Source organism: Fringilla coelebs, assembly GCF_963513975.1.
Source record: "Fringilla coelebs genome assembly, chromosome: 9".
Taxonomy (NCBI): Eukaryota; Metazoa; Chordata; class Aves; order Passeriformes; family Fringillidae; genus Fringilla; species Fringilla coelebs.
The window spans coordinates 5,943,955-5,971,751 of NC_140067.1; the positions used below are offsets into that span (position 1 = coordinate 5,943,955).

The window sequence follows — 27,797 nt, forward strand, 5'->3', positions numbered from 1 at the left end:
GGCTTATGGTTTGCTGGTTAGGTTCTCCCATCTGCAGAGCAATGTCATGTTTACCAGGTGACACTGATCTCAACCCAGATTTCTGGCGAGCTGTTCTGGCTGCCCAGCAAATACTAATGAGAGTGATAAAGTAGGAAACAAAAATCCTGTTTGGGGTAAGATGTATCTTCCAGTAGCAGCTTAGCACCTTGCATTTTATGGCCAGGGGTCACTCCACTGCAGCCCAAAAGTGTACCCTAAGCAACCCAGTGGATCCTCCTCTGCTTCTGCCACAGTCTGGGTTTGCAGCGTTGCCGAGATGTTCCTCCATCAAAATGGAGCTGCCGGTCCCAAGTGTCCTGCTTGGCTCACACATGGCATCCTGTGCTTCTGTTGTGCACTTGCATCTTGTTTGAAAATTCCTCTAGTATTGCCAGTTCTGCTTTGCATCCATTTCTGTGCTAATCAGATACTCGCTGCTTCACTAATAATTTGTGTTAGAAACTGAAACAGGAGGTGGCAGGAGTGTTTGAAACTTGAGGGGAGCAGGTGTAAGTGCAGCAGATAAACACTGTGTTATGAGCTGCTGTGCTTCATTAACTGAAGTACCTTCATGTGATCTATGACTGAAGTGATTGAACTTTGTGTATTACTCAACGAAGGCTCGATGGTGGCATTTTCTCAGCCAGATTCTGGCTGGTTTGTCGCTCTGACAAACTCATGCAGACATCTGCAGCAGTGCTGGAGGGTAAAGCCACGGCGAGAGAGCGGCGGCTGTGGATGCGTGTGTGCACAGATGCTCCTGGTGCTACCAGGTTTTACTGTCCCTCTGCTTTCCTTGCAGCCAGAGCAATAAAACAAAACGTGCAAGGGACCTGTGCATAGGATGTTTACGAGGCAGAACGCTCACCCTACTGCTGTTTTTGCTTTTGCCTGTGCTCATTCCAAGGTTCACCTGCTGCTTCCCCTCCCTGCGTCCCTGGGTCGGTGGCAGTTGTGAAGTTGCTGCATGTTCCAGTGCCATGGTAACTGTATCCTGCTCTGCTGGCTGCCAGCGGGCACCAAGCCTGCCCAGTTGTGAAAGGAAGCAAGTGCTCCAAGTGCCAAATTGTGGTAGACTGGCATGAGTCAGCTTTGATAAGTCCAGGTGAAGTCCTTTACCAAGGACTGCGCATTTGTTTTTTTTTTTTTTTTTTTGAGGGAAGAAAGAGAAATAACTCCCATCAAATGTGTTTTGGATTTTTTTTTTAAAATTCTAAAAGTCTAAAATAGGTGTTTTCTTTGGAATTGCCACCAAGTGCTAAATTGCTTTCCTGCTCTGCAGTTTAACTTCATGCTGTACACATTTCTGTAAGGCTGGGCTACTTTTCCCATTGTTTCCTCTTTGTGTTGTGCACCCTGGGTTGCTCTTGGAGAGGTTAGAGAGCACCTTTGTAAGCACTTTTGCACTAACTGCAAGGTGAATTCTTGCAGAGAATTCTTGCAGAGTACTGTCATAACAACATTTAAAATGGAGTGGAGTTGTGCCTAAGAGTGAGCAAGTAGAGCTGGGGAAAAGTGAAGAATTCTTATTTGCTTTTTACAGAAGAAATACTCTGACTGATAAAGCACACAGGTGCATCACTTAATTACATGGAATAATAACACTGGAAATTTACAGCAAGCAAGGGTAATTAAGGAATGCATTTTTCAAGTCTTTTATGTAAAAGAGTGGAATGATGGACCATAATAACTTCCATGCCTGTGTTACCCTCTCCTGGTTGGAGAACCACCAGCACTGTCAGGGCTGGTACTGTGAGGGCAGTGTAGTGAGACACTGAGGTGAAGTGAAAGAAGGAAGGAAGGTTGTGCTCAGTGCAGCAGGTTGGGGCTTGTAGGAAGCCTGGCTTAGCTAAAACACAGCTTCAGCTGACTCTGTCGTGCCCCCTCCACCTCTGGAGTCCTGCTTCTGGCATGTGGAGGCCTGTGCAAACAACTCCACTGTGCAGTGCTGATGTGTCCTAAAGGGAGCAAGAGAGTGCAGTGAAAACTGGGACAAAACTTGTGTAGAAGCAGGACCATGACAAGAAAAACCCCTGTGCCTGTAATGAATGCATTAATTACAGTGCAAAACAGCAGCAACGAGCAGTGCTATAAATGCTGGCTTGCAAACAGCAAGGACAGGCCCTGAGCAGCAATCCCAGGAGGGCTGGAGGGGTGGAATTGCTGTTGCAGAAGTGTCAGTCTGTGTGACCTCCAGGTGGGTTCCAGCCCTTCTGGGAGGGGCTGGTGTCTGGGCTTCCTGAGATGTGGAAGGGGGTTTGCATTTGGCAAAGCTCTTCAGCTGGTTTTTATACACCTTTCTTCACCAAACCCCCTCCCTAGGTTGTTTTCCTAAGTGCGAGAGCAAAGCACAAAAAGGACTTGAATGGTTTGGCTGATTATGGGAACTCAGAGCTTCAGATGAGCAGTATTTCTGCACTGATGCTCATTCTGACTGCTGTGGTATTATTATGCAACTGCTGCAAATCCATACCTGTTTAAGGTGCCTTATCCCAGCTAAAATGAACTTCTCTTTTAGAAGAATCCCCTTCATCTTGAAAACAGCATGCAGGAAGAGTCACTGCTGCAAAGATATTAAATGAGGTAAATCTGTGAGAACTGCTTAGTCCCTCTTGAATTTTTGGGGAATTGAAAGTGTAAAATTAGCAATTTCATTCCACTTGCACTAGTTAGTGATTTTAGGGAAAAGCAAACTCTTGCAAGGGAAGAATCTGCATAAAGTCCTTTTCTGTGATGTACTTTCTACTGTTCTGAGTTGCACATCCCACAGTAGCCTGTTCAAAGCTATGGCCATCATTCTGAGGTGTTGGAAATGCTTGAAATTACTTCAGTTTTTCTGGTAAAATTCTGATATAAATACGTGTAGGAGCTATTTAGTGTTCACGAGACTGCAAGAAATGGAAAGGGAACAAATTCAGTAAAAATACACCATTGTCCTGGCAAAACTATGATTTCAGTAATCTTTCACCTAAATCTGGAAGTGGTCTTGGTCTACAGGATATTTACTGCTTTAACAGGAAATTTCACCTGAGTGAGTAGAACTTGCTGAATCTGGCTGGAAGTTGGACACAGCAGCAGCACCTCTGCATCAGTGCAACATCAGCTCAAAGTGATTTGTCAGTTCTCCCATCTGCAGCAGGGGCTTTGGGAATCCTCCCTTGCCCACCTGGCTGGGAGACCAGGAAGCAGTTGTGTGTCAAAACCTGATGTTGCTAAGTGATGGCAAAGTAGCCACCTGCCTTAGCATTTACAAACCCTAGTGCTCAAACAGAAGGAAAGGAATAACTTTATTTTCCATTAACTGCATGCAAGGTGCTTATTTACTCTGGTCTTGAAAGTATCAAACATATGCATCCCTTTTACTCCAGCTGGAATCTTCAGAGTTTTCAAGTCCCTGGAATGGCAGCTGTTTATTCTGCCTGAGAATGCATCCTCCAGGTAATGTTGTATTACCCTATAGCTGTGAGAGACACTGCAGTCAGTTTGATGATGTAAAAAATAGAGACTTTAAAAAAACCAAACCAAAAACCCAATACAAAACCAAACTGCTTTTTATCACCTATTACAAAGGCAGAGAAGAGGTGGTATTTGTTTAGTTGGTTATAATGTCAGAATCCATGCAATAGCCCTCTTTATCTTTTCTCTCCTTTTTGTTTTTTTGTTAAGTTATAGCCTATGTGGCCAAGAAAAATTATAGAATTGATTTATTTTCTTACTATATTTCTTGTGGAAGAAGCTGAGAAGAAATACAGATTATCAGATTTGCTAACTACTCTGGGACTGTTATCAGGAAATGGGAGAAGTAGAAGATCTTTCACTTCTTGTCTACTTATTTTACAGATATTAAAAAAAAATTTATAAAGGCTTAATTGCTCTCATGCCACAAGTGAGTCTGCTGTGTTCTGCTAAAATCTGTCTGCTCAATAAAGTACTTGTTCAAAATAATCTCTCAAAGGGAGATGCTGAGTGACTTTTGCAGCTGTGACTCATTGGATCTTCATTTTTAAAATGAAAAGATTCCCAAGACATATTAATTTTAAGATCTCGTCTATTCTTGATTAATAACAATAAGAGTATTAGTTTGACAGTGTGTCAAGCCTTGAGGGATTCATATAACCAGTGTTCTCTCTTCAGAGCAGGAGGGATAGTTCATTTTTTTCACTGAGAAGGACCTGACAAAGACCCAGGTTTGGAGCTAGAAGCCCTCACCTGAGGAAATGGAAGCTTTGTAGTTGTCTCCCTGTGAGGTTCAGTCAGGAATCCAGCTCCCCAGATGAATTGGTCTTCCCTTCATCCAGAGGATGTGGAGCACCTGTGTGTGTACAGAAGGAGGATCAGGGGTTTTCAGGAATGAAATCTGTACTGGCATCGTTGATTACTTCCTACTCCTAAAAAAAGAGCTCTTCCTGAGTTTTACAGTTCTGCCTGACACAGGTGGCCCTTTGGAACTGAATTTGAATTGGAGCAGTTTCTAGCAGGGCCTTCTGACCCCAGACAAGCTCTCTTCCAGAGTCAGGAGTGTATCCTGTGTAGAGAAGTGTCCTCTCTTGGGAGTCTCGGTGCCTTGGTTCTTGGCTTTGGCAGTCCCAAAGTGTCACTCAGCTCCCACAGATAGCAACAAAATCCTGTAAGTTTAGCTTTGCTCTTATGATTGATCTCTTCATTCACTCTGACTAATGAATGGAAGAGAAAATTGTGTTTCTTTGTTTTATTGAGTAATGAAAGGGAAAATTGTGCTTCCTTTACTAAACAACCAGTGCCAAAAATAGCAATTGCAAAAATACCTGACTATATTTTATCTGTCTCCTCTTCCTTACTATTATTTGACTACACTAAATGCAATCTTTTTTTTTCCCCTTTGGATTTCTTTCCATCTTTGTGCCCTGAAGCTGCAAACAGCAAATTTTGTGAGTCATATAAATGTTCTGAGACATCAAATTAAGTAGAAACTGGAGAATGAGTTCTCAAAAGGTTGTGAATGCTGCTGACGTCAATCTCAGATAGAAATAAGAAAGAAGATATGGCTGGCAGATCCTGTGAGCAGGACTGTAAGCACACTTATGCTAATTCTGTTGTTGGAGGAGAAATTGTGTTTTTATAAATGAAGGCGATAGTCCCAACTGAGGACTTAGCAGGCATTCATCTTAGTAACTAGATGATCTTGAGCTTTCATACTTTATGCTGAAATTTGCCTTCAGCAGATTCAAATGAAATTGCTTGGAAGTGACTAAAAAGAATGGCAGCATGCTTTCTGCTTTTTCAGCTTGTAATATAATTCAGTTTTCCAGCTCTGCTTCTGCAGAATTCCTCCTTCAAAGTGACATTGCAAAGTATGGGGTTTTCTAATGAATAGAAGGCTGTGATGAACCTATTTAGAGATTTTTCTTGATTGTCTCTGGCAGAGAATGGAATTTTTGAAAGTAGCAAGGAGTCATGAAAGTCAATATGTCTTATGAATTATTTTGATAACATGAAACATTTATCTTGCAGAAAGCAGTTAGTAATACTGTTTTTGAAGTTAAATGCATGCAGATTGCATATCCATATTGATTTGATGGTGCTATTGAAAGTTTCTATAGGTGCAGTGAGAAGAGTGCAAGAAATGACTAAAGGAAAGGGATTCTTGTTTTGTGGAAACTACAGGGAAGTTATTTGTTGTTAGCTTATCAGTGCAGAATGTTTTTATGTGTGGGCATGTTTTGCCTTTAATGAGTGCAGCAGTTCAAAATTGACAGATAACTGATGTACTTGTTGACTACTTTATCTTGCCTTCATTCACATGGTTCACTGGAAGCCTGCACCCAATTGTTAATTATTAGTGCTGCAGTGATCACTCTGAGTCTAGATGTGTTTTGACCAAAGGTATGTTTCCAGTGGTGAAATTGGAGTTAAAGATGTTTAGCCCTTTTTCAAAGCAAGCTGTCTTTTGGAGAGGATCTTAGAGCAGCAGATACAATAGTACCAGGTTCAGAGAGACCAAAGTGAATTGAAGTGAGCCCAGAGGTATTGAAGGAGCAAGGTAATGTGATTGCTGGTTAACTGGATCAGGGCAGCAGAGGAAATGCCTCTACCAGGTATCTGTATTGCTGTGCTCAGGTGCCTTCCTGATGCTGTGAAGAACTTTTGACAGAATTCTGTGGGAAGTCAGTTTTCAGACTGGTGGCACAGCAGGTGTCTGGGTATGAAATATTGCAGTCAAGGCCAGTATGAAAATAAACAAGAGATATCCCTTCAAGTTTAGAGATTAAATACAGGCTGGATTTACCTGCAGGTAGCCAGCAGGAGCTCAGCAGGAAAGTAATGAAGTGGGACTGTCTAGCTGGGTACTCGGTGCAAAATGTGCTTTTGCTTTGATGCTGAGGAGAGTGCAGGGAAAGAAGTTCTGGCTCTTGAAGAGTGTGCACACTGTTCTGGGAATAGAAATAACAAAGAAGAGCAGCCCCAGGGGTTGGTGCTGCTGCCAGCTCAGGGGACACCAGAGTGAGCCTGTCTCAAGGCTCAGGCTTCAGTCACAGGCTCCTTCTGAAAAGGGGAACAAACCCCATCAGTTTGCAGTCATTTTTCTGTCATAACTCCTTGGTCACCACTGAAAGGAAGAAGTAGGCAGTGATGGCAAATAATGTGGTTGAAAAGGTATCAGCAACCAAGATAGGAGATAACATGTCTGAGGTATGTGCTGAGTAGAATTCTAAGGCTTCTGACCAAAAATGATCAGAGATCATCTGGAAACTCACAGTGTACAATTTCATCAGTGAGGAAGGGACCTGTGAGGGATGAGGTCCTTTAAATTACACCTATAGGGTTAAGAAAAAGTTTTAAATTGAGAGTCTGTGAGGGTTAAAAAAGAGTCTTGGGAATTTGCCTGATTCTGTGTGGAGGAGGAAGAGAGGTTTTAGTGTTTCAGGTATAGGAATATTTTGGTAATGCAAAGGTTGTCCACCACAAGCTGATTTATTGGAGATTGGCTTCTAAGTTAGGAAAGTTTTTCCCCTGCTATGTTACTTATGTAAAGTTTTACATAATTATACTTCTCTGCAATTTTGTATCTATTGCAGAACCATCCATTTCAGATTGCTGTTTAGATCAGAAGCTTGCACTGTTCAGGACAGGATGCTGAAACGCTTCAGCTGCTAATCTGAGCTGGCATGGTGATTTCTTTACCCCACAGTGGTTCCTCTACCCTATGGTGAATGAGCATAGAGACAGAGAAGCATTTCTATTTCCTGAAGCTTCCTGTTTCTGATTAGCCAGCATAAAAATTAGTATTTGCTGAATTGATGCTTATCAGAATTCCTAAACAACTCTTCTGCCTCCAGCAGTGACACTCGATTATGTTTCTCACTCCTAAGCCTCTTAGAGGTTCAGCATTTATGAATCCCCTCTAATACTTTGCTTGACACATTTGGTTAGGCATATGACAGTGATCAGCTGAGAGAAAAACAAGTCATCTCATCAAGTACAAATTGAGGCTTCTGGTAAGGAGAGTGGAGAGGGAAGCTAAGGTTTCCTGCTGTTAGAAGTCAGAATAGAACAGGGCTGTTAAAATAACTGATGCATTTAGTATAAAAACAGGCCCTGTGTCCATTTCCCAGCCAGCTTCAGAGAGTCCACCACAGCTGGAGCAGCTGGAGGAGGGAGGCTGAGGACTGGGTGCAGTGAAGTGAGGTGGTTGGTTCAGCTCTCACTCGGTGCCTCAGGATGCTGAGCACACTGAAGGTGTGTATCTTACACTTGATGTTGGTTCTGCAGCTAAACTGTGGGATAAAACCCAGACACAGGGCTCTGAAGTGCAGCCCACCCAGTGCCTCTGGAGTGCAGAGTGGGTGATCTAGTGGGGAGGAGGCAGCCCTGGTGCTGACTGGGGTGGTGGCTCCTGCAGCCCCTTGGTGCTCGCTCACTCCTGACCCTCCTGCCCAGAGAAACTCAGCAGTGGCTGCAGAGGTGCTGCTCGGCCAGCCTGGGTAACCTCTCAGCAGTGGCTTCAGATGAAGGCTCCTAAGCATTCCTGCAATACCAATGATGTTAAGAAATAGTTGGTATTGAAAGCAGGTGCTTTCCAGCTCAGCATACCTTGACAATTTGACAGCAGCCAGATGTTTAACTAGGTGGAGTAAGCGACGACTCAAAATGCCAACATATAAATCTTGCAAATGGTGCTACAGCTGAGCCTCTGGGTATGCCTGGTGAATTGTGATTTCTCAGAGGTCCTGTTTGATCAGAGACTGAGCTCTTCTTTAACCTGTGATTGGATCCCACGGAGACAGCAGGTACTGTGATGCATCACTAGTGACAAATTTCAACAAGTCAGTTAATTGCTCCTTTGGAACTACAAGAGGCTGGTTGAAAATAGTTAAATGTTGGTGTTTTAGTGGAAATTGTCCTAATATTGCCGTGAAATGGAGCTGCAGAAAGAAGCTTCCTACAGCTGCAGTCTAGCTTTGATATACATTTCAGCCAGCATATGGTGTGCATTTTAACTGAACACATGGAGAACTAATTTGATTTGAGTTGATTGATTTTGATTACTGGCATGAGGATATGCTAATGAGAAACAATCTAGCATGTCTAAAAGATTGTTTCAATTTCTAGCACAGCTGATACATGTTTGTATCATATGCATGAAAAGTAGGGGAGAAAATGTTGTCTATTTTGAAATTTTTCTCAGTGGTTACTCTGTGGTGAACAGGAGGAGACACATTATTCTGATTGCAGCTTGACAACACATTCTTCTCTCAGTACAAATTAGGACTGATTGAATATATCTAGCTAGGACAGGTGAAGTTTTTGCATCAGGGAATGGGTAATACTGGTAGCTGTAAAAAACCTCAAGCCATTTTTCAGGAAAACTTCTGCTGCAGATCAGGAAGTGAATCTAAAAAGTTCCAGCAGGAGATTGTTGACTAGAGATGTGTGAGGTCTAGGAGACCAGCTCAGACCAATGTCTTTGAAATTGGTTTGTTAGTTTTCAATTTACTGGAGCCTGTTCAGTTTAGATGTTCGTGTACATGTTGCTTAGGGAGCAAAATCGTAATATCCTAGTGGAGGATTTTCAGAGAAGGTGAATTATTGGATGCAACATCTCAAACCTGAGGCTAAATACTTGTACTTGTGAGCATTCAGTTATAGGTAGGAAGCCTTGCTCTTGCTTTGTGTGGGTATGAACCAGCCAGAGTATGAAGTGCTGCTCTTTGAAAAGAAGCAGAACACCTTCCTTGATGTATTTATTCTTCCTGCACTCTCAAAAAGTCACATCAGCTTATGTAGATTGGGGTCCTGCAAATGCTGAACAAACATGCATCACTCTAAATATACAACTTAAGCCAGTGGAGCTGGTTGTTCTACCCTTATGAATATGGATTGAAATAAAAATCTTTCCAAGTGGTCAGTAAGTGAAGCTGAGTCATAGCGAGTCAGTTGCTCTCGTTATGGGAGACTTAGAATCACAGAGTTGGTTAGGTTGGAAAAGACCTCTGAGATGGAGTCCAACTGTTTACCCAGCACTGCCAAGCCCACCACTAACCTGTTTCCCCAGGTGTCACATCCACTTGTCTTTTAAATACCCCCAGGGATGGTGACTCTACCACTTCTGTGGACTGCCTGTTCCAGTGTCTTACCACCTTTCAGTGAAAAAGTTTTTCCTAATATCCAATTTAAACCTCTGCTTGTGCAACTTGAAGCCATTTTCCCATATTCTGTCACAGGAAACAGAGCCTGATCCCCACCTGGCTACAACCTCCTTTTAGGGATTTGTGGAGAGTGACAAGGTCCTCCTGGGTCTCCTTTTCTCCAGGCTGAACAACCCCAGCTCCCTCAACTGCTCCTCACTTGTACTCCTTCCCCAGCTCCATTGCTCTTCTCCAGACATGATTGATATCTAAGCCCCAGAGTGGTTTCCACCTAGCCAAAAATACCCACTTCACCAAGGAGGTATAAAATCTTATTTATATAAGAACATGAAATGATAATCCACCACATTGTAATTGATAGCAAGTGATCTGAGTGACTTATGCAAATAATCACTATAGGCACAGCTGCTGCAGGAGAGGAGAAAGAGTGGGATGCTTTACAGCCATCTCTGCATGACGTTTCTCACACAGGACTTGAGTAATCACACTGCCTCTGTGCAGCTACCAAGGTGAGCCACATAAATAACATTTATTTAAGTAAACAGGAGCCTCCTGTATTAAACCTGAGCTGGAGGAAGGGAGCTCTGCTGCTTTTCTCCCTGCTCTGAGGTTCTGCAGTGGGGTCAAACCTTCTGCGTAGGCACAGAACTACTGCTCAGGGAGAAGAAATTCACAGGTAAGATAAGCCCACAAATGTCAGAGCTGCAGTTGCTTTGTCCCACAGCAGCTCCAAGGTGATCACAGTGCTTGTTGCACTGTTGGCAGCACAGCTGGCAGTACTGCCAGTGAGGCTGCTTTGGGACTCTGGAGTTATCTCCCCTTTAGGCACTGTGATGTGTGAGAGGAGGAGATGGCACCCCTGAGAAGCAGAAAGTCCCACTGACATATGACATGTTGCTGTGTTGCTAAGTGGGGTGTTTTCCTTGGGTACACAATGATACAGCCTGGCTTTTCTGCCTTCGCTGTACGTTTTGCAGGAGTGGTTCATGGGATGTGAGCACAGTTGCTAAGATCAGGAAGAGGTTTGCTGGTATTTAATCTGCTCCTGTCAAGCAGCAGGGTGGTATCTCCTCCTGGATGTAGCAGATGACAGCCTTGATGTATCTATGAGGCAGTTTCTATAGGATATTTGGAAGGTATAGCTTGTCAGTTAACACCTGTCTTCATTCAGATGGGTAAGCAGATGGGTAGTAAGGGCAAATGAACTATATGTATGAACCTGTGAAAGCTAATTCTTTGTGGCCAAAACCATCTGTATTTCAGTATAACTGAATGGCTACCTCCAGGCTGCTCTCCCCTCTCCCCTTCCCTTTCTCTTATATATCAACTCTCCATTCCTTAAGAAGAACACTAACTAGTCCTGGAATGGCTTTGTCATACTATGTCTGTAGATTCCTGTCTGTCACATATCCCCAAAATTCAGCTCTTCTCTGCAAGGACAGTTGGGATAGAAGAAGATCCATGGCACTGGAAGTGGCCAGAAGTAATCCATGGAGGTGGGAAGGTGTTCATGTAATTGGGAGGAAAATCCTTGCCGGTCAAAGGTCAGTGAAGAGAGAAGTGTTCTCACAAAGACTCAGCAGGACTGTAAAAGGCCTTGGCATGTGCCCTTTTCTCCTCTGCTTCAGCACCCTGTGATGAGCTTTCTCTCCTCCTTTTCTGAGCTGTCCCTGCAGCACTGTCCATCTGGAGCAACAGGAGCCTGCTCTGTGATTGGCAGGGTTTGTCACTGTTGAGCAAGTGAAGAAATGGAAGATCAGCTGCTAATCTCAGCTGAGCTCAGACAAACCAAGAAAACCTCAACTCCTACAGCAGCGTACCTGGGAGCAAAATCTGGATCAGATGCTCTCTCTGAAGTTACAATGGAAGACTGTGCCCAGAAATTATTTCATTTTCAGATTGCGGGAACTATAATGAATTATGAATAACAAGTTGGTGACTCCTGTGAACAAAGAAATTCTGAGAAGTCCTGTGCTGGTTTATTGCAGCTTCCCACACAACAGGATGAATGAGTTTGCAGCAGGGGAAGTACAGGTCTGTGTTAAAGTGTTCAATTTTGTGTTGAAAACACAAAGCTGGAAGGAACAATAGTATCCTGGTAACTTGTGATCCTAATCTTCCTTACAAGATTGTAAAACTGTTTACCCTGGCAGTATCAAGTTATATAGCACATTCTTTCTGAATTTCTTGTTTTCCCTTTTATTAAACAATGTGTTTGCAAACTCTCTGATGTTATATACTGCTATTTGAAACCGTATGATCCCATCCCAAACATTCTAATTAAAAACATTTTTACTACTGTGTTTAGTTGATTTTTTTCCTTCAGTTATTCACTTTCTTTGTTTTAACAATCCTATTAGCACCTGAGAATTCTGACTTAAGCACAGTCTAATTGGGACACAATGTGAATCCTGTGATTGTGTTTCTCTTTTTATTAGAATATTTCATTAATTGTATATTCATCAGTTCCTCCTGGAATCTGAGTGTATCTGCAAAATGGCTTTTCAGTAACCATGTGGATATAGATGTGGTAACAACTCTGCTTTTCCAGAGTGTGGATATAGTTCTCAGTGCAGTCTGTGCACTAAAATCTGCATTACCATGCTATGAAATTGTCCAACATTCAGATTATGGCACAAGCTGACAAACAGAAAAGCTCCAAGAGGAGGCTGCTGCTGCATGCTAGAAACCTCTGTCACACAGCAGCAAATCCTGACCTGAGTGTCTTGCATGCATGAACCAAGTGCATCTTTGTCTTAGAATGTCTTAAGCTTTACCAGATTTTGTCATTATTTTGTGGCTGCTGAGTTTGGCCAAACCTCTGGAAGTCACAGAAGAAACTCTGCACAACAATGTAAAAACCAGCCAAGCAAAAACCCCAACAACCAAAAAATCCCAACCCACCAGCAGATGCAGGGGTCTATGATTACCAAAAAAACTGATTGAGGTGTTTTCCCTCCCTTTTAAAAATCTGAATAGTGAACTGGGTACAAGTCCTAGACCTAGTGAGATCGACCAGAGTTCTTTGGTCTTACTGTGTGACAAGGATAATATCACTTCATCATCTGCAGAGTCTGAGTACCTTGGGAATTGCAGATTTAGAGTCATTCAAGCTTGAAGGAGAGACTGCCTGAAGACCTGCTGATCTCTCACAGATGAACAGACCTATCCCCTGCGCAAGGGAGCTGCTTGTTTTGCCTTTTTTGAAGCAAGCCTTGTAACATCCTGGGGTGGTTGTTGTACTTACCCAATACAGCTCATTTTTCTAACAGTTTATGATGAGCCAGACTTCCCATCATCTTATTTTGATGTTCTTTTGGCTCATTTCAGCTTGTCCCTTGTTCCTCAACGATGATGTGTTACAAGGTGTCTCCTTCCCTGAAGTGACAGATCCCATTCCCTCCAAAACAGTCCCAGTCTATTTCTAGTTTCATCCCTCCCATTTTCTTTCATGGGCAGAGAGATTAACCTCTCTGTTTGCCAGGTGCACCTTGAATACCTCCTGTTTTTCTGCTTTCCACACTAAAATGCCACCTCTTCCCTTTCTGAAGGGCAGAGTATGGATGTGGCACTGATGAAGCCAGTGTGGATGTGAGGTGGTTCCTGCAGCTCCTGTCAATAAGCTGTTTTGAAAGAGGGGGCATGTGTGGAGGTTGGTTATGTTTACATCCTGTTTCAGGAGATGGACTACAGCTCCCCTGCTCACTAATTAAAAGGAGGTAAACATGTTGCCTGTTCTCATCTAAGAATTTTTATATGACATTTGCTGCCTGTTGATGCAACTGCCCTAATGAATGCAGGGCGATTTGATGTATCATTAGTGATGATAAGGACACTATGAGATTAGAACAGAGTATTTATTCTTTATCATCTAATACTTATTGCCTGACTATTTGACTCCAGGAAGAGTACAGAACATGGATGAAACTTTGCTGCATATTTACTTTTGCGCTGCTTAATGAGGATAACTAGAATCCAGGAAATTTTTTGTCACTAAGCATCGGGAAGACTGGCAGAAAGAACTGATTAAAAGTTGCAAAGACTTCTCGTGGAGGGTTAGATTTTAGGATTCCCTTCTTTCAGCTGGAGGTGTTGGCAAGAGATGAGCTCTGATGTTATCACACGGTTTGTTAAAAAGGCCTGGCTGAGATTGAGAGTTATGGGAGCTGTCAGTTTGCCCTGGTAGGACAGGGAGGAAATCTTCCACTTCCCCTCCAGGGTCCATATGAAGAACTAGCAAAAGAACACATCTAAACAGTTTTGGATATTATTGTGGCTTTCATAATTTTTCACCTGACTCAGAAGATGTAAAAAAAAGCTGTGGTCAAGGGAAATTACTTCCATTGGGAAAAATAGATGGAGAAAGTAGTTCTGGGTGCTATGTGAAGAGAGACTTGTTTTTTCCTTCCAGTTCTTTATATTAATTTTATTAGTGCTTTAAATGGGGATACATTTTGTTTTCTGAACTCTGTTCTTCTGACAGTGGTGTTTTTGATATGAGCACAGCAATGAAACAGCAACTGCTCCCTGAAGGACCAGGAATCACTCCTGCAGAACGGGCAGAGACTCTCACTGCCTGAATCTTGGGACAAAGCACCAGGGTAAGCTCCAGACAGCCAACACCAAAGCTTCCCCTGCTGCTCTGATGCCTCCAAAATTGTGTTGAGTTATAATTCTTTGATGTCAAAGTAAGGCAAAATAGCAGCAGGCAGAAAGTGCAATTAATTCAATTGGAGTTTCATAATGTTTTGAAGCAGTAACACTGTTGCTGAAGTCATGTCCCCTTTAGTGAAAATGTCTTTTGCTCACTGGCAGATCTAATTCTGCTCACTTATGCTTTACTCCAAAATTTGCTTTTGCACTTTCATTCCAGAGAAGTGATTTGGGCAGGGGTGGGACAAAAACAAGTCCCAAGAGCCCTTTCTTTATCTCTGTCACAGTAAATAATGCTGTTGCTCCAAACATCAACTTGTTGCACCTTCTCCAGACACATCACTCAGCTGCACATGAAAGCAGAGCACAGTCTGCCCAGAGGTTACTGCTTGCTAGGGAGGCTGCTTTCATTTGATAAATATTTTAGTGTGTATTTTTCCCAGTGTAACACTACTAATTCACTCCTAAGCTGGGAAGTGTTTCCAGAAGTGCGAGGTAATGGAGTGTAGGACAGCTCCCTTTGCTGAGCTGGGCCAGCAGTCCAGAGAGTCTGATTTCAATTTTCTGCTGGCAGAGGGCCTGGGTGATTTAGGAAGCTGCATAATGCATGAACTTGTGCTTGTATTGTGCCTGATACTATGATTGCTTCAATTACAGATTAGTTTATAGACCTTCGCTTGCTTGGGGTAATGCTGTGCAGTTTCCCTGTTTTATGAAGCTATATTAATATAAAATTGCTAGAATGTAATGAAGACTGATGCCCCCATGTTTTTGTTGATCTGTAAAGCATTGTACATATTTAGTGTTCTGTACAAATATGATCTCATGCTGTTTCTGTTGCTTGTAGCCTTTTTACTAGCTTTAAATAAGACAGTTTGGAGTTGTCATTAACAACTTTTTTACAGACTCCTTTCCTTGGGCTGAGGTTTGTGTTTTGAGAAACAGATCACATGGAAAAAGCTGTGTTTTAAGTTACTCTTATCTAGACATTTAATCTCATTTGAGAGAAATCAGGACCCCTGCATATGCAGGATTCTTTGCTGAGGTCACTGGATGCAGACAGGACCTTACAATTCTTCAGGACTTCTTTTAAATCAATCCTCAAATTTGGGCTGAACTGAGTGGTCCAAGTAAGTAAAAGCAGCAGGCTGTGCTTGGGAACCTGACCAAAGCTCCACTGGCGTGCATGGCTGGGGACAGGTGAACCTGGAGGCATGGAGCAGCATATTGCTTTTTTGTAATGCCATCACCACGTTTTCTTCAGCTGGGAAATCTGCTGTCATTTTCCTCTGTTCTTCTGAAAAGGTGAACGTGAAGATGTGCTTTCCATCAGGAAGGTTTGAGCCACTCAGGCCCTTGATGTGTCCACTGGCCAAAGGCAGTTTGGGGCTTAGCAAGAGCAGGGAGGTGGTGATGAACTGGTCAGTAAAAATAAAACAGTAAAACCAGCAAAACATCACATGTGTGTTGAGGAGTTTTTGCTCATGGCTCTCTTTCCAAATGGAAAAGAGAAAGGAGCATCACCACAAGGGTGGGTGAACTTAAATCAGTGCTCAAAAGAACCTCACACCTAGAAATGCATCAGCTGTAACTACTTCTGCCCCGAGGTGCTTCCTGGCTGCCTTGGGAGCCACCTGCAGCTGCTGCACAATGAAATTTCTCTTTTAACATCTTATCTGTGTGGTTATAATAGAAAGCATCACGGTAAATGGCAGAAGATTATTTTCTTTGTCTTGTGCTATTACTGAGCATCATCACATGTGTACTGTTGTGGCTGACAAAGCACTTCAATTCTAAGCTTCTATTTTAAGATGCTTAGGACTACTCCAAAATAGCTGTTCTTTAGCTGAAAGTCTTCCTTTATATTCTTAGCAGAGATGTGGGTTTACTTGGAGAGTTTCAAATTCCATTTGATTTTTTTCTTTTTACATTTCCTGTGCATTTAAACATGTAACCAATATATCAAATCTATTTATTACATTGCTTTTCAAAGTATGTGCACATTTCCATCAAACAAAAACACGAGAGAGAGGAATCTGGTTTTTTTTAATTCTAGAAACACATGAGAGAGAGGAATCTATGTTTTTTTTTAATTCTAGCATTCTAAATACATTTAGAAAATGTATTTCAAACTCCACTGAAGTAAGATATGCACTTTTTTGTTTTCCTTTTTATTTACCTTCTGGTTTATGTGGTTCAGGTTGCTCTTGGGTTTTATTGTCTAAGCTTTCATTCTACCTTCCTGAGTGCTAGAACCTTCTTTATATTTTTGTTTAATGCTCACTTGAATACAGCAGTGGGGCTTTTTTCCTAATCTGGGAGGTAATAATTGAAAAATTGCCTCATCTACTCTAAATTTCCACCAAATCATGAAAAATTACACAGTAGGATTTTAAAGACCTTAAAAGAACATTATATTTTCTTTTTATTGGCATGTTGTTGTTAATATAAATTAAGCTTGATTATTTTATTTTTGCCTTGCTGCTGCCCTTCAAATTAAAGCACACATTCTTGACTCATGGTTGTAATTCAGTTTGGTATTTGAATCTCAAAAATATCATGGACAGCTTCCCAGAATTTCTGAGCACTTTATCTTAGAATTGACCCTCTTGACATAATATCTCTGGGGGCTTCTTGTGAAGTATGAGGCTCGGATTTAGCCTTAATCCACTCCTAAATAAGATGAAATCTTCCCTGGATAAGAAGAACCAGCCCTTGGAGGGATGCTCCTAGCAGAGTACCAAGTTTTTTTTACAGTTCGGGCTTGCAACAGGTCTCTCAGCACAAAGCCATTGATTTCCCTAAACACCGAAATAATTGCTTTGTAAATGAGTTAAGGAAGGGCTTGCCCAGGGCCGGGCGCATCCGCGGGTACTGCCGCGATATCCATCCGTCCATCCATCCATCCATCCATCCATCCATCCATCCATCCATCCATCCATCCATCCATCCATCCATCCATCCATCCATCCATCCATCCCTCCATCCCTCCATCCATCCATCTCTGCATCCATCCCTGCATCCATCCATCCCTGCGGCCGGCCGGCCCCGGCGCTGCCCGTGCCCGCTGGTTTCCATGGCATTGTCTCCGCCAGGGACGGGCTCCGGCCGCTCTGCCCGGGGCTCCTTCGGCTGCTCAGCCGCGGGGTTTTGCTGCGTGCGCTGGAGGGGAGGCAGCCCCACGGCACCGCCGTGCTCATTCCCTTCACCTCTCCTTGTTCCTTCCGAGATGAGAGAGGCAGGCGCCGGAACCCGGGCAGATTTGTGCGGCACATCGCTTCCTCCTCGCAGGCTGTGCGCTTGTTCTTTTGGCAGGCGATTCACGGCGCGCCGAGCTCTCCCTTTGTGCGGCTGCCCTGGCGCGGAGCTGTGCCCGCCCGCCGGGCCCGGGGCTGCGGCACATCGATCCCTCGGGCAGGGCCAGTTCGGATGCACAGCCTGGCTCCTTCTCGGGAGTCAGTGCTGCTGCTGAAGTGCTCCAGCTGTGATTAATTTAGCGGCTTCTCTACAGCAGCTAATTAATAATGCTTATGGTGGCTAACCCTGCTCAGACATCTGTGTGCTGTGCAGCTGTTCTTACAGGGGCTGATTAACATAATTAAGGGATATATGTGGGAAAACTAAAAAGATCCAGCAAAACTGGCAGCATATTCCATAATAATAATGCATCCACTTATTCTGGGATCTCAGCCTCTTAGATGTTTTTGGTTTGGTTTTTTTTTTTTTTTTTTTTTACATCAGTGATGGTTTTATCACTTGTCCACAGTGGATGGGCTTTCAAATGTATCATATGCCTCTTGAACTTTGTTTGCTGTTTATTTGGAGCTAAAGAAATGGAATATGAGGTAGGCATGTGGTGTGGATGCTACAGATTTTTATCACTGCCATTTATTTATTTTTCTATCAAGGTAGCTGGATCAGAAATCATCAACAATATGAGACTGATCTTCATGTTAGTTCTAAGTAAGGAAAAATAAAATTTTTAAATTCTGTGAGATTTAAGAAATGTGCTCAATGAACTTAATCTTTGTGTATATCTCTTTATGTGATTTCACTTTTGCAGCCACTGTCTCTTAAATACTTTAACAGAAAAACTCAGCCTACAAAATGATGAGAGGAGCAGATAAGGTTCATAGGCAAGCCAGTGCTGTTCCAGGCCTCCGTACCCTCTGACAGACCAGGAAGGGCAGCTGATGCTAATCTTCACTACAATCTCAAAGCACCTGGGAAAATGGAAATAACTTTTTTAACATCTTAGCAGTAGTGTCACTTACAGTACCTTGACCTGATTCCAGTGTGGGAATTACATTCTGCTGAGGAATGCACCCTGTTGCATTTTCAGTGATTCACTTTTTGTCTTATGCGGTGTGGAGTTGCTGAGAAAAGATAAAAGAGCAGGGGCTTCCCTACTGCCAGAAATATTTAAATGGTGGATTAGGTCAATCTACAGTAGCTTTTCCTACTTGTCCCTAAGCTTATTTTACAAAAGTACTTTGAAAAGTAAGTGCAGTGCCTCACCTGAAGAGATACTTAGCCACAGAGTTACAGGGAACAATTTCAAAAGCCTGTGTGTTTGGGCATGACTGAGGCCTTGATGGCTGGTGAGCTCTTGAGGATTCTGCATGCACTAAGAGTCTCTTTCAAAAAAATTTCCTCCTCTCCACTGTGAGCAGTTAGTGTGGGAATGTTAGGAAGAGCAGGGTGGTAGAACTTTCTGTACAGGGTAAGTAAAATAGGATAGGAAAAGGGAAATTACTACAAGTGGTAAGTACTGAAATGAGACAATCTTGCTGGTTTTACTACTTCTAAAGAGTAGAAGTGAAGATAGCCATAATGGGGAAATGTTTAAAAAGCCCTTAGCAAAGGTGGAGCATTTTATCAAAAAAGGCAGGGGTTTTGTGTTGGGTCTTTTTCACATCAGAAATGTTTTCCTGCATATTGCTGAAATGAAATGTCTCTCAAGGCAGCTGAATGGGTCTGAGTAGGTTCCAGTGGCTCTTGGGCAATAGGAGCACTCAATAACAAGAGAGGAAAAAAAAAAGCCTAATATGATCTGTTGAACTGGAGCATTTTGATGAGAGCTGAGTTCTGAAGGAACCAGGTGTTATTTTGCTCCTGGCAGCAATTGAATCTTCACAGGTTTTTCATGACATCACATCTTTTCCATGTCTTAACCAGTGACTCATCCTGCTTGTCTGTTTGTTCCTATTTCTAGCTGCCAGCAGGAAATGCTAAGCTTAATGTTAACATTCTCTTATTAATGACTTAATGTGTCTGCCCAAGGTACCTCTCTCTTGTGGTATGTGGTGGGTGGGTTGTTTTTTTCCCCTTTCCCAAGGTGACTTTTGCTTATCTGATTCTTGGTGGCTTCCACCCCAAAGTCTCTACTTTTGCAAAGGAGATGTGTGTCTGTGTGTGAGTGTAACATCCCCCTATAACCAGGGGGCTGGGAAGTGGATTATCCTGTCTCCACGGCTGACCAAACCCCAAACAAGGTGCAAAATGCCATAGTGTGTTACAATGTGACATTTAACAGCAGGGAAGAAGAAATCTTTCCTTCACCAGGTTTGAAGAAACCCCAGATTGTGGTGGGTGCTGCTTATTGGGGAGGACGCAGCCTCTGTTCTGACTCTGAGCAGCCTAAGGAAGGATCATGCCAAGTACATGCAGCTTGTAGATGTTGCCAATAGCTGGGCAATAAGCAACTCTCATGCTTGCATGAATGAATTCTCATTCTTCTTCTAAAAAAACCAAAAAACCATGGAAATCACACGATAATCCTTTAAAAAAATGGAAATGTTTATTTCCTTAGAGGCTATTTGTCACATACACTGCTAGAAAAGCCATGGTGCTAAGGGGATTAAATTCAGTACAGATTAGATGTTTCGGTGACATTTTATTTGGAACAAAGAATTTGTGGCTGGAAATCTTGACTAGAAGAAGGATGGTTCGGAATCAGGGATTGTGGGTTTTCAGACCTGCAGCAAAGAGCATCTGTCATTATTTAAAAACTCAAATATGTTTTCTGTGTTAGTACCTTGTAGTTTCTGCTGAGACAGCCAAGTAAATTTAAGAAAAGCTGGTTGTACTCCTATTGTGAATGTTTGTGTGATGGATCTTGAGACTAGGGGGCATCTGCACACAATGCAAATGCATTTAGGTCTTTTTCTTCTCTGATAAATACTGAATTTTGATTGCTCATTAATGCAAAACCTTCACATTTTTGTTTCAAGCTACCCACTAATGGTCCTGTGGGTGTTTTTAATTGTTTGCATAAAGCACAGGCACACGTGTAAGCTGCAGAAGAAGAGAGCTGGTAGCACGCTGGTGTAAATACACCTCGCAGAGATCCTCCTGTGCCTGCTTGCAGCCAAGCTCTCTGGTTCCTCCTCAGGGACAGCCTAGCAGGTTTCTGGATGCTGGGGGCTCAGGCTATTCCACCCAGGCATTTGGCTAGACTGTTAATTAGTGCTACATCACCTTTCTGCTGATCCCTGCCTGTGCCTCATGTACTTGGCTCCTAATGAGTTTGTGGTCTACCTGGAAATCTTGGAAACAACTTGGCGGGGTGGAGAGCAATTTCTGTCAGTTGTTTTTTCCTTCATTAGATAAACAACTTGAACTTAAAAACCCGAAATGACTAATTACCTGAGGCTCATGGTGCTTTAAACTGAGAGAAGGACAACTCTTGTAATTGCTGAGGAAAGTGAGATCAGATTTTACAGTTTGTTTTATTTTATTTATGCTGAGGCATCTGTGTGTGTGGGGGGGATTGTCCGCTTGAGCTCTCGTGGTGTGAGTCAAGAAAATTAAGCCAGTTTATTGCTGTCTGAGAAGATAATGTAACCTGAGGAAAAAAGTAATTTTTGGGTGATAGTACAACTATTCAGATGCAGTTGGAGAAATGCCACTATAAAGCTGTGAGGGGAGATGACATGCTCTGTACCTGTACAGTAAAACAGAGTGAGAAGCCATCAATGACTCAGGAGGAGATGAATCACATCTCTGTATTGTAGCACATGGCTACCAGGGCAAGGGTATGAACAATCTTTGTATACCATGAGATACAGAATGCATTTCCCTCACACACACTCCCTCTGATAATCTGAGAAGGCAGGCACACAAGTATATCCTAGTGAATATGCAATTTATCTTTCTAAGGATTTAAGTGCACTGCCACATAGGACAGGTTATGGCTGAGCAAACTCATGTTATCCCTTGTGCTTCTGTACCTCCTGCAGCCCCATCTCTCACTAATGTATAAATTGGGCCCCATCCTCACTCACAGGGGGATCACAAACAGAATTCTGAAATCAGCAAATCAGATTTGCTAAAAGAGCTTTCAGGAAATAGCACAATTTGGTTTTTTCAGTCCAATTCCTCACTGAGCTGAGGCACTGAGGTGGTACCAGGACAGATGTTGGGAGTCACCCTGTGTGTCCCTTGAGGCTACTTCCCAGGACAGCCTGGGTGTATGTCCCCAGAGCTGAGTCCTTGCTCTGAGCCATTGTCAAATTTAATTTCTTTCCAAATTATTCTGCATGTAACCTGACAATGTGTCTTGCAGTCACTTTCTGCCTAGTCACAGCCTCATGCCCTAAGCCAGAGTGGGCACTGCCTAAACACAGGAGAAAATAGGAGATGAGATTTGGAAGGCAGATGAACCTGTGAATGCAGGTGTCAAACAATAATGCTGTGAGATGTGGAGAAACCTGACTTCTGTGGATTTGTTTGGTTTTGTTCATTGCAGGATCTCTGAAGTTATTGACACTGATTTAGGGCCTTCTCCTAATGAGGCACAAAGAAAGCCTCTCTATGGTGAATCCTTTGGTATTTGGAAAAGATAATCATTGCACTTCAGCTTTTTTTCACAGCTAAGGTATACTTAAGGTCTCTCTTCACCTTACCAACTACTTTCTGTGGCATATATGAAAACATTTGAACACATCTTCCTTCAGGCAAATTTGATCAAGAGTGCCTATGTGGAGACTGATGTTTTAATAAGCCTCATGTCTTTAGGAAATCAGGCTAAAGTAAACTATCATCTCTCTGAACAAAAGAACAGTACTATTACTGCTGAGACCTTCCTTGCTTGAAGAAATATAGTTAGGATCTAGTTGTCATGGCTGGTTTAGCTGTTCAGCAGCTAAGGGGGGATGTGGTGTCAGTGAATATGAGAGTGCTCTGTGATGGATTTATCACTGGCAGGAAAAGAAATGGTCACTCAGGCTGCAGGGTGGAGCCCACCTCATTCTGATATCCCCACCTCTGACTTGTTGCCAGGAGGGAATAAACAATTCCTTAGCCAGTGTGCAATGGTTCATCGTGATCAGCCACTGGACTACCCTGTCTTGAAATAAATGCACAAGTTTAAGGGAAAAAAAATCACATCTTTTCCCAGACATCTGGTGGAGAAAGAGCAAGATTCCTGCTGCACAGCCTCTCCACTGGGAAATTCACAGTATGTTACAGCTGTGGATAGTCTCACAGTAGTGCAATAGCAGAGCCTTTTAAGCCAGCTGTAGGGAGCTTATTTACAAGTGCTGTCCTGCAGAGAGGCTCTGTGATGTTCTGGTGCAGAACAACAGGCAGCCACAGACTGGCTGCTGTGTGTTCTGCAAGGGCCAGCACTGTCTCTTGCACGCAGCAAAAAACAAAGCTGCCTGGATGGGTATGATGGGCAGGATGCTTTTAAAGCTGAGTTTCCCCCCACTGTCTCCTGGGGCTGTTGTGATGTGCTGTGTCTGATCTCTACTCCTGCAAGAATGCTCTATGTGGATTTATTTTACTCTTGTAACTAGTTACATGGTTGTTTTAAGTCCTTTTGGGTCTTTTTCTTTAGAACTTTAATCACATTTTAAACCAGTGGCAGCAATGCTTTCTTCAGTGTGGGTTTTGGGAGACCGAAGGATGGTTCATTTTAGAACTAACCCATCACAGTAACTAGAAGTTGACACCTCATACTGAGCACACAATTTGAAGGCAAAGCCTTTTGGCTCCCTGCAGCTGTTTCACAGAACTGCCATTTGCCCAAAGAAGGATGAAATATGTTCAAAAGATAGACACCTTCATAGTGAGAAGGACAATCAGCACATGACTTCTCTCCTTGGTTCAGAAGGCAGGTGTGGAGAGAATGGATTGGGCTGTGGGACTGCTGGTCTGGTGTAGAAATATTCCTCAGTTTAAAAATAAGCTTGCAAAATGTAAAGGAAAAGTGCTACTGGCATCCAACAGATGGTAGTTGACATGTTTTCTAGCTGTCACAAGTCTTTCAAAATTCTTCTGTTGCATATGCCAGAGTTCACCTTTGTGCTGCCCAGCTGAACACAGAAATGACAACTGCAGGTGGAGGAGCTCTGCAGGAACACTATGGGTAAACAGAATTAAGATGAACCAACAGAATGGGATTAATAGATCTCATATTAGAATGTGCACCTCAGACTCTGTGATTGGAATATTCCACATTAAATTCACTTTCTATAATAATGTTGATTGCATCAAATCTTTAATTTTTGTCTCTAACCTGAGGCAAGAAAGGGAGTCACCCCCAGTATCTACCTCAAGGACATTTCCCTGACACTGAATTGCAACATGTGAATGTTTTCTGCCTGGAACAGTCCTGGATTGGTTATTTTGCTTCTGCTTTGAAGTGTCAGTTTTCAGTGAACTCTGCTAACATTTTATTATTGCATTGCAGCTGAGGCAGAGAAGAGCAATTAAAGGGTTGACATCTTTGGTATTTTTTTAATAGCACATGTGTCAAAATGCATTTAACAAATCATGGTTGATGCAAAAGACTAATTAATGCTAAAATGTAAGTAGAGTTCATTTCAGTTGGGAGCAACTGAGAATTTTAAAATGTATAACAACAAAGAGTGGTTGCCTTGTTTTAGATATAGGACCTAATTACAGCTTTTGCTTCTGAGAACTGAAGTCTTAAAGCCTAAATGTTCTTTTCTGTTGCAGGACACAGCTGGACAAGAACGATACAGGACCATCACTACAGCCTACTACCGAGGGGCCATGGGCTTTGTCCTCATGTATGATATCACCAGTGAAGACTCCTTCAATGCTGTGCAGGACTGGTAGGAAATACTGAAATACTGTTGGTAATGTTGGGTTTGTTTGGGTTTTGGCCAATTCTCTCCCCACAATTGTTTCTTGAGGACATGAGACATCCTGCCCTCCATCACCATCACTTCCATGTTCTTTCCTCTTCACCTAAATAATTTGATTTATGAACATTGCTTAGAAAAAGTTCTACAGCTTCATTTTAATGATAAGGTTGTAATTCAAGTATTGTAGCATACTATAGTATTTGTTACTTTTAAAAGTTTCAATTTATTGTGAAGAAATGAATCCTTTAATGCTTTTTGGGGGGTTTATAAGATTTCTGGCTACACTGCTAAAAATAGAGGTTAAATTAACAGTGGTTGTTCAATTCACATCTCAGGCATGTGGGGAAAGGCTGTGTTTCTCCTTAGTAGTGCCCTGTGACTCCACTGAAATGTCTTGCAATCATTTCTGCTGCTTTCCTGCTGCTCATTACTGCAGATAAGAGTGGTCACGGTGCACAGAAGGGCAGTGCAGTGGTTAATGTGATCTCCTGAGGCAGATTGATTTGCAGTGATCTCAGTGACCCTCTGGAGCATGTGACATCCTGACTGTGGCACTGGCTCCCGGCACCTGGCTCAGCCTGGCTTTCTGAACCCCTGTTCTGTGTCCCCTAAGCCAGGCTGTAACTCAAAAGCTGGTTTGTTGTTCCAAGTGATTTGTGTTTCCTCCAAAGCTGCCCAGTTTTTGTTCTCTCTGTTCATTAAAGCAGTTGGTCATGAAGGTCACATGCAAGATGCAGTCTCCACTTTCACCCCCCATCCCCAGTACCAGAACACCAAATGATCTGCAGCCCCATCCTGAGCAGCCCTTCAGCAGCTTGTGGTTGGGGAATACATTCTTCTCTTGTTAACCCAAAGGTTTTGCCTAAACCAGTTTCATCCATCAAGTTTTGCTCAGATGAAGCTTTTTCTGCACTTGTCTGCACAGGGATTTTTACATAGGAGTGCAGGCATGTGAGCTGGGGCAATATGTTTCACTAAACTATAAATATTTCCAGCTTGTTTCCCTGGTGAAACAAGATCCATATGACCAAACAGTTCATCTATACCTGTCTATCTGTTGGTTCTGCTCTAGTAAGTTTTACTTACTGGTCTTAAGTTAGCCAAAATTTACCAAATCTCCATCTCTGAGCTGCTACTGAAACTGAAATTTGCACAGGTGAAGTTTTACCTGAAGCTTTATATTGGAAGCAGTCTAAGGTCTATTCCATCGAAGGCACTAGTGTGAGAATAAGAACTGGGAAAGGTCAGCTCTGTCTCTTTGACTTCATGTCTTCCTGTGCCACAGGAGTTGCAGGAAAATCTTTGCTAAGAGCACCTTGTCAGCCAAAGGACAGAGGTGAACCATCAGGGTGTTTTTCCTCTGTATGTCAGGAATCTTTCCAACCAGCTTTAAGGTTCTGATCCCAAGGGAGGTAGTGGGATGGATAAAAAGGACCATTTCCTTCCTTCCTGAAGCTTGTCCAGGGGAGACATGAGGGCTTCAGCCAAGCCAGCATCTCCAGGCCAGCAGAGTCCTCTAGTGGCTATTGCAGCCAGGAGATAGTTTTTCCCCAGAATTGCTTCCTAACCTTCCAAAGGCACAAGAAATGGAGAAAAAAAAGCCTTTGGCTGGTGCTGCTCTATTGGCTGTTTTCTAGCATAGCAAGTAGGATTTTTTCCCCCACCATTCTGCATGATACAGTTATGATTATGAAAATTTATTCCACTGGATATGCTCTTCAGTCAGGAACTGTACTCTGCATAGAAAATTAAGTGTCTACTACCTGAGCTCCTTTATCTCCATCTCTGGGTCATTGGCATGTGACTGTCCTAGCAGCTTCCTGACTGGGACTCACAAGGGAAATGAGAATATTCCTCCCAGTCTGCCAAATGATTTCTTCCCTGGGAGACGTTTTACTACCCTCTCTCTTCCTATGGGGGGATGTCCTGAAGGGGATCCTCGTTTGCTTTGTGTCACTCAGACCTCTCCTAAGCCAAGTAAAGGCATGTTCTCTCCTGAGTGAGAGCATCATGGCTGTATATCAGTATTTAGACAAACTCTCCAAGTAGAATATGAATGCAAAGCAGAATCTTTCCTTCATTCACATGAATCACCCCAATTAATGATGATGATCATAAAACCACTGAGAAAGAGACACTATTTAAATGCATTTGGGAATACCTGGAACATGACTTGTTCTCTTGTTCACTGGAAAATGTACAACACATTGTATGAGAAACCTTAAAATATTAAGCCTTACTGCAGTGTGGCAAGAGTTCAGTCAGGTTATTTTACAAGAAAAAATATAAATAGGCAAACACAAAGATTGGTTTTAATTGATATTTGAAAATAAGTTAATTATTTTCTTTGAATATGTCTTTCCTGTAGGGTGAGTGAAAGGGTTAAATGAGCTTTCATAGCTTTCAGCTCAGTTTCTGGAATTTTTTTTAGTAGTCTTCTTTGATAGCTATTGTTTGATGCTGGGTTGATAGTTTTGTGTGCAGATAAATCAGTTGTTTATACCTTGTTTGAAACTGCAGTGGAACTAAAATATACTCAGTACTTGAAACTGTCAAGTAAATACAAAATATTATGGAAGCTGTGCTTTGGACAATCTAGACAATTTCATAGAAGGGAAATAAAAATTGGTAAAATTTAACTTAGATACAAGTGACATCTGGGTTCACAAATCATCAGCATTATTTATCTTTAACCCAAACTGAGTTGTTGATACCTCCATGTAACTGTGAACCTGAGATTATTTTTCTTCTAAGAATGAAGCACAATGTTTGTGCTTTATTGTTAATTTGGGGAATTCAGCACAAACAAGGCACAGCATTTTCTTGTGTCACAGAAATGTGTTTCACCCAGTGTGTATATTAGGCTGCCCTGATGGTTGTTGAAACAGCTCCATCACACAAGCCTTGTTATTATTCATTTATCTTTACATAAGCATCTGGAAATTTTCTGCCTTTCATTTTCTATGGACATCAGGGTTTCTTTTATTTGTTCTTCATAATTTTTGGGGTTTTTTTAATTCTTTAGAAGAATAAAGATTGGTGGTCTGTAGGAGGTTTTCCACTAATTTGTACAAAACAAGGAGAAGGATGCAGTTCTGTGGGAGATCCTTCATGCTGTTTGCTTCTTTTTCATTTTCTAAGTAATTCTGTATAAATAGTTAAAATTGGTCAGGGTGTCCCCATAGGATGCCAGGGGCTGAAATTAATCCAGAGGCTGAACTGTGAGTCAGAAGAGAAGCCTGTTTTTAGTTTGAACTTGGAGAGACTTCATTTCTCTGTATTGCTTATAGAGGGAGACTGGGGAGATTTTATCTCCCTGGCTTTTGGCTGATTTCTGCAGTCACCCCCCTCCTCTGATGAGCCTTGAGAAACCCCAGAG

The 27,797-nt window shown here is 42.4% G+C and overlaps 1 protein-coding gene across 2 annotated transcripts in view; it reads left to right on the forward strand.

Annotated features, from left to right (window-relative positions):
* RAB3B (RAB3B, member RAS oncogene family) overlaps positions 1-27,797 on the forward strand; it is a 50,860-nt gene that overhangs the window by 16,366 nt on the left and 6,697 nt on the right. For both annotated transcript variants that reach the window (XM_084211200.1, XM_084211201.1), the window contains one exon: positions 24,267-24,385. In XM_084211200.1, coding sequence (XP_084067326.1) covers positions 24,267-24,385 — 119 coding nt within the window. The remainder of the gene's footprint in view (positions 1-24,266; positions 24,386-27,797) is intronic.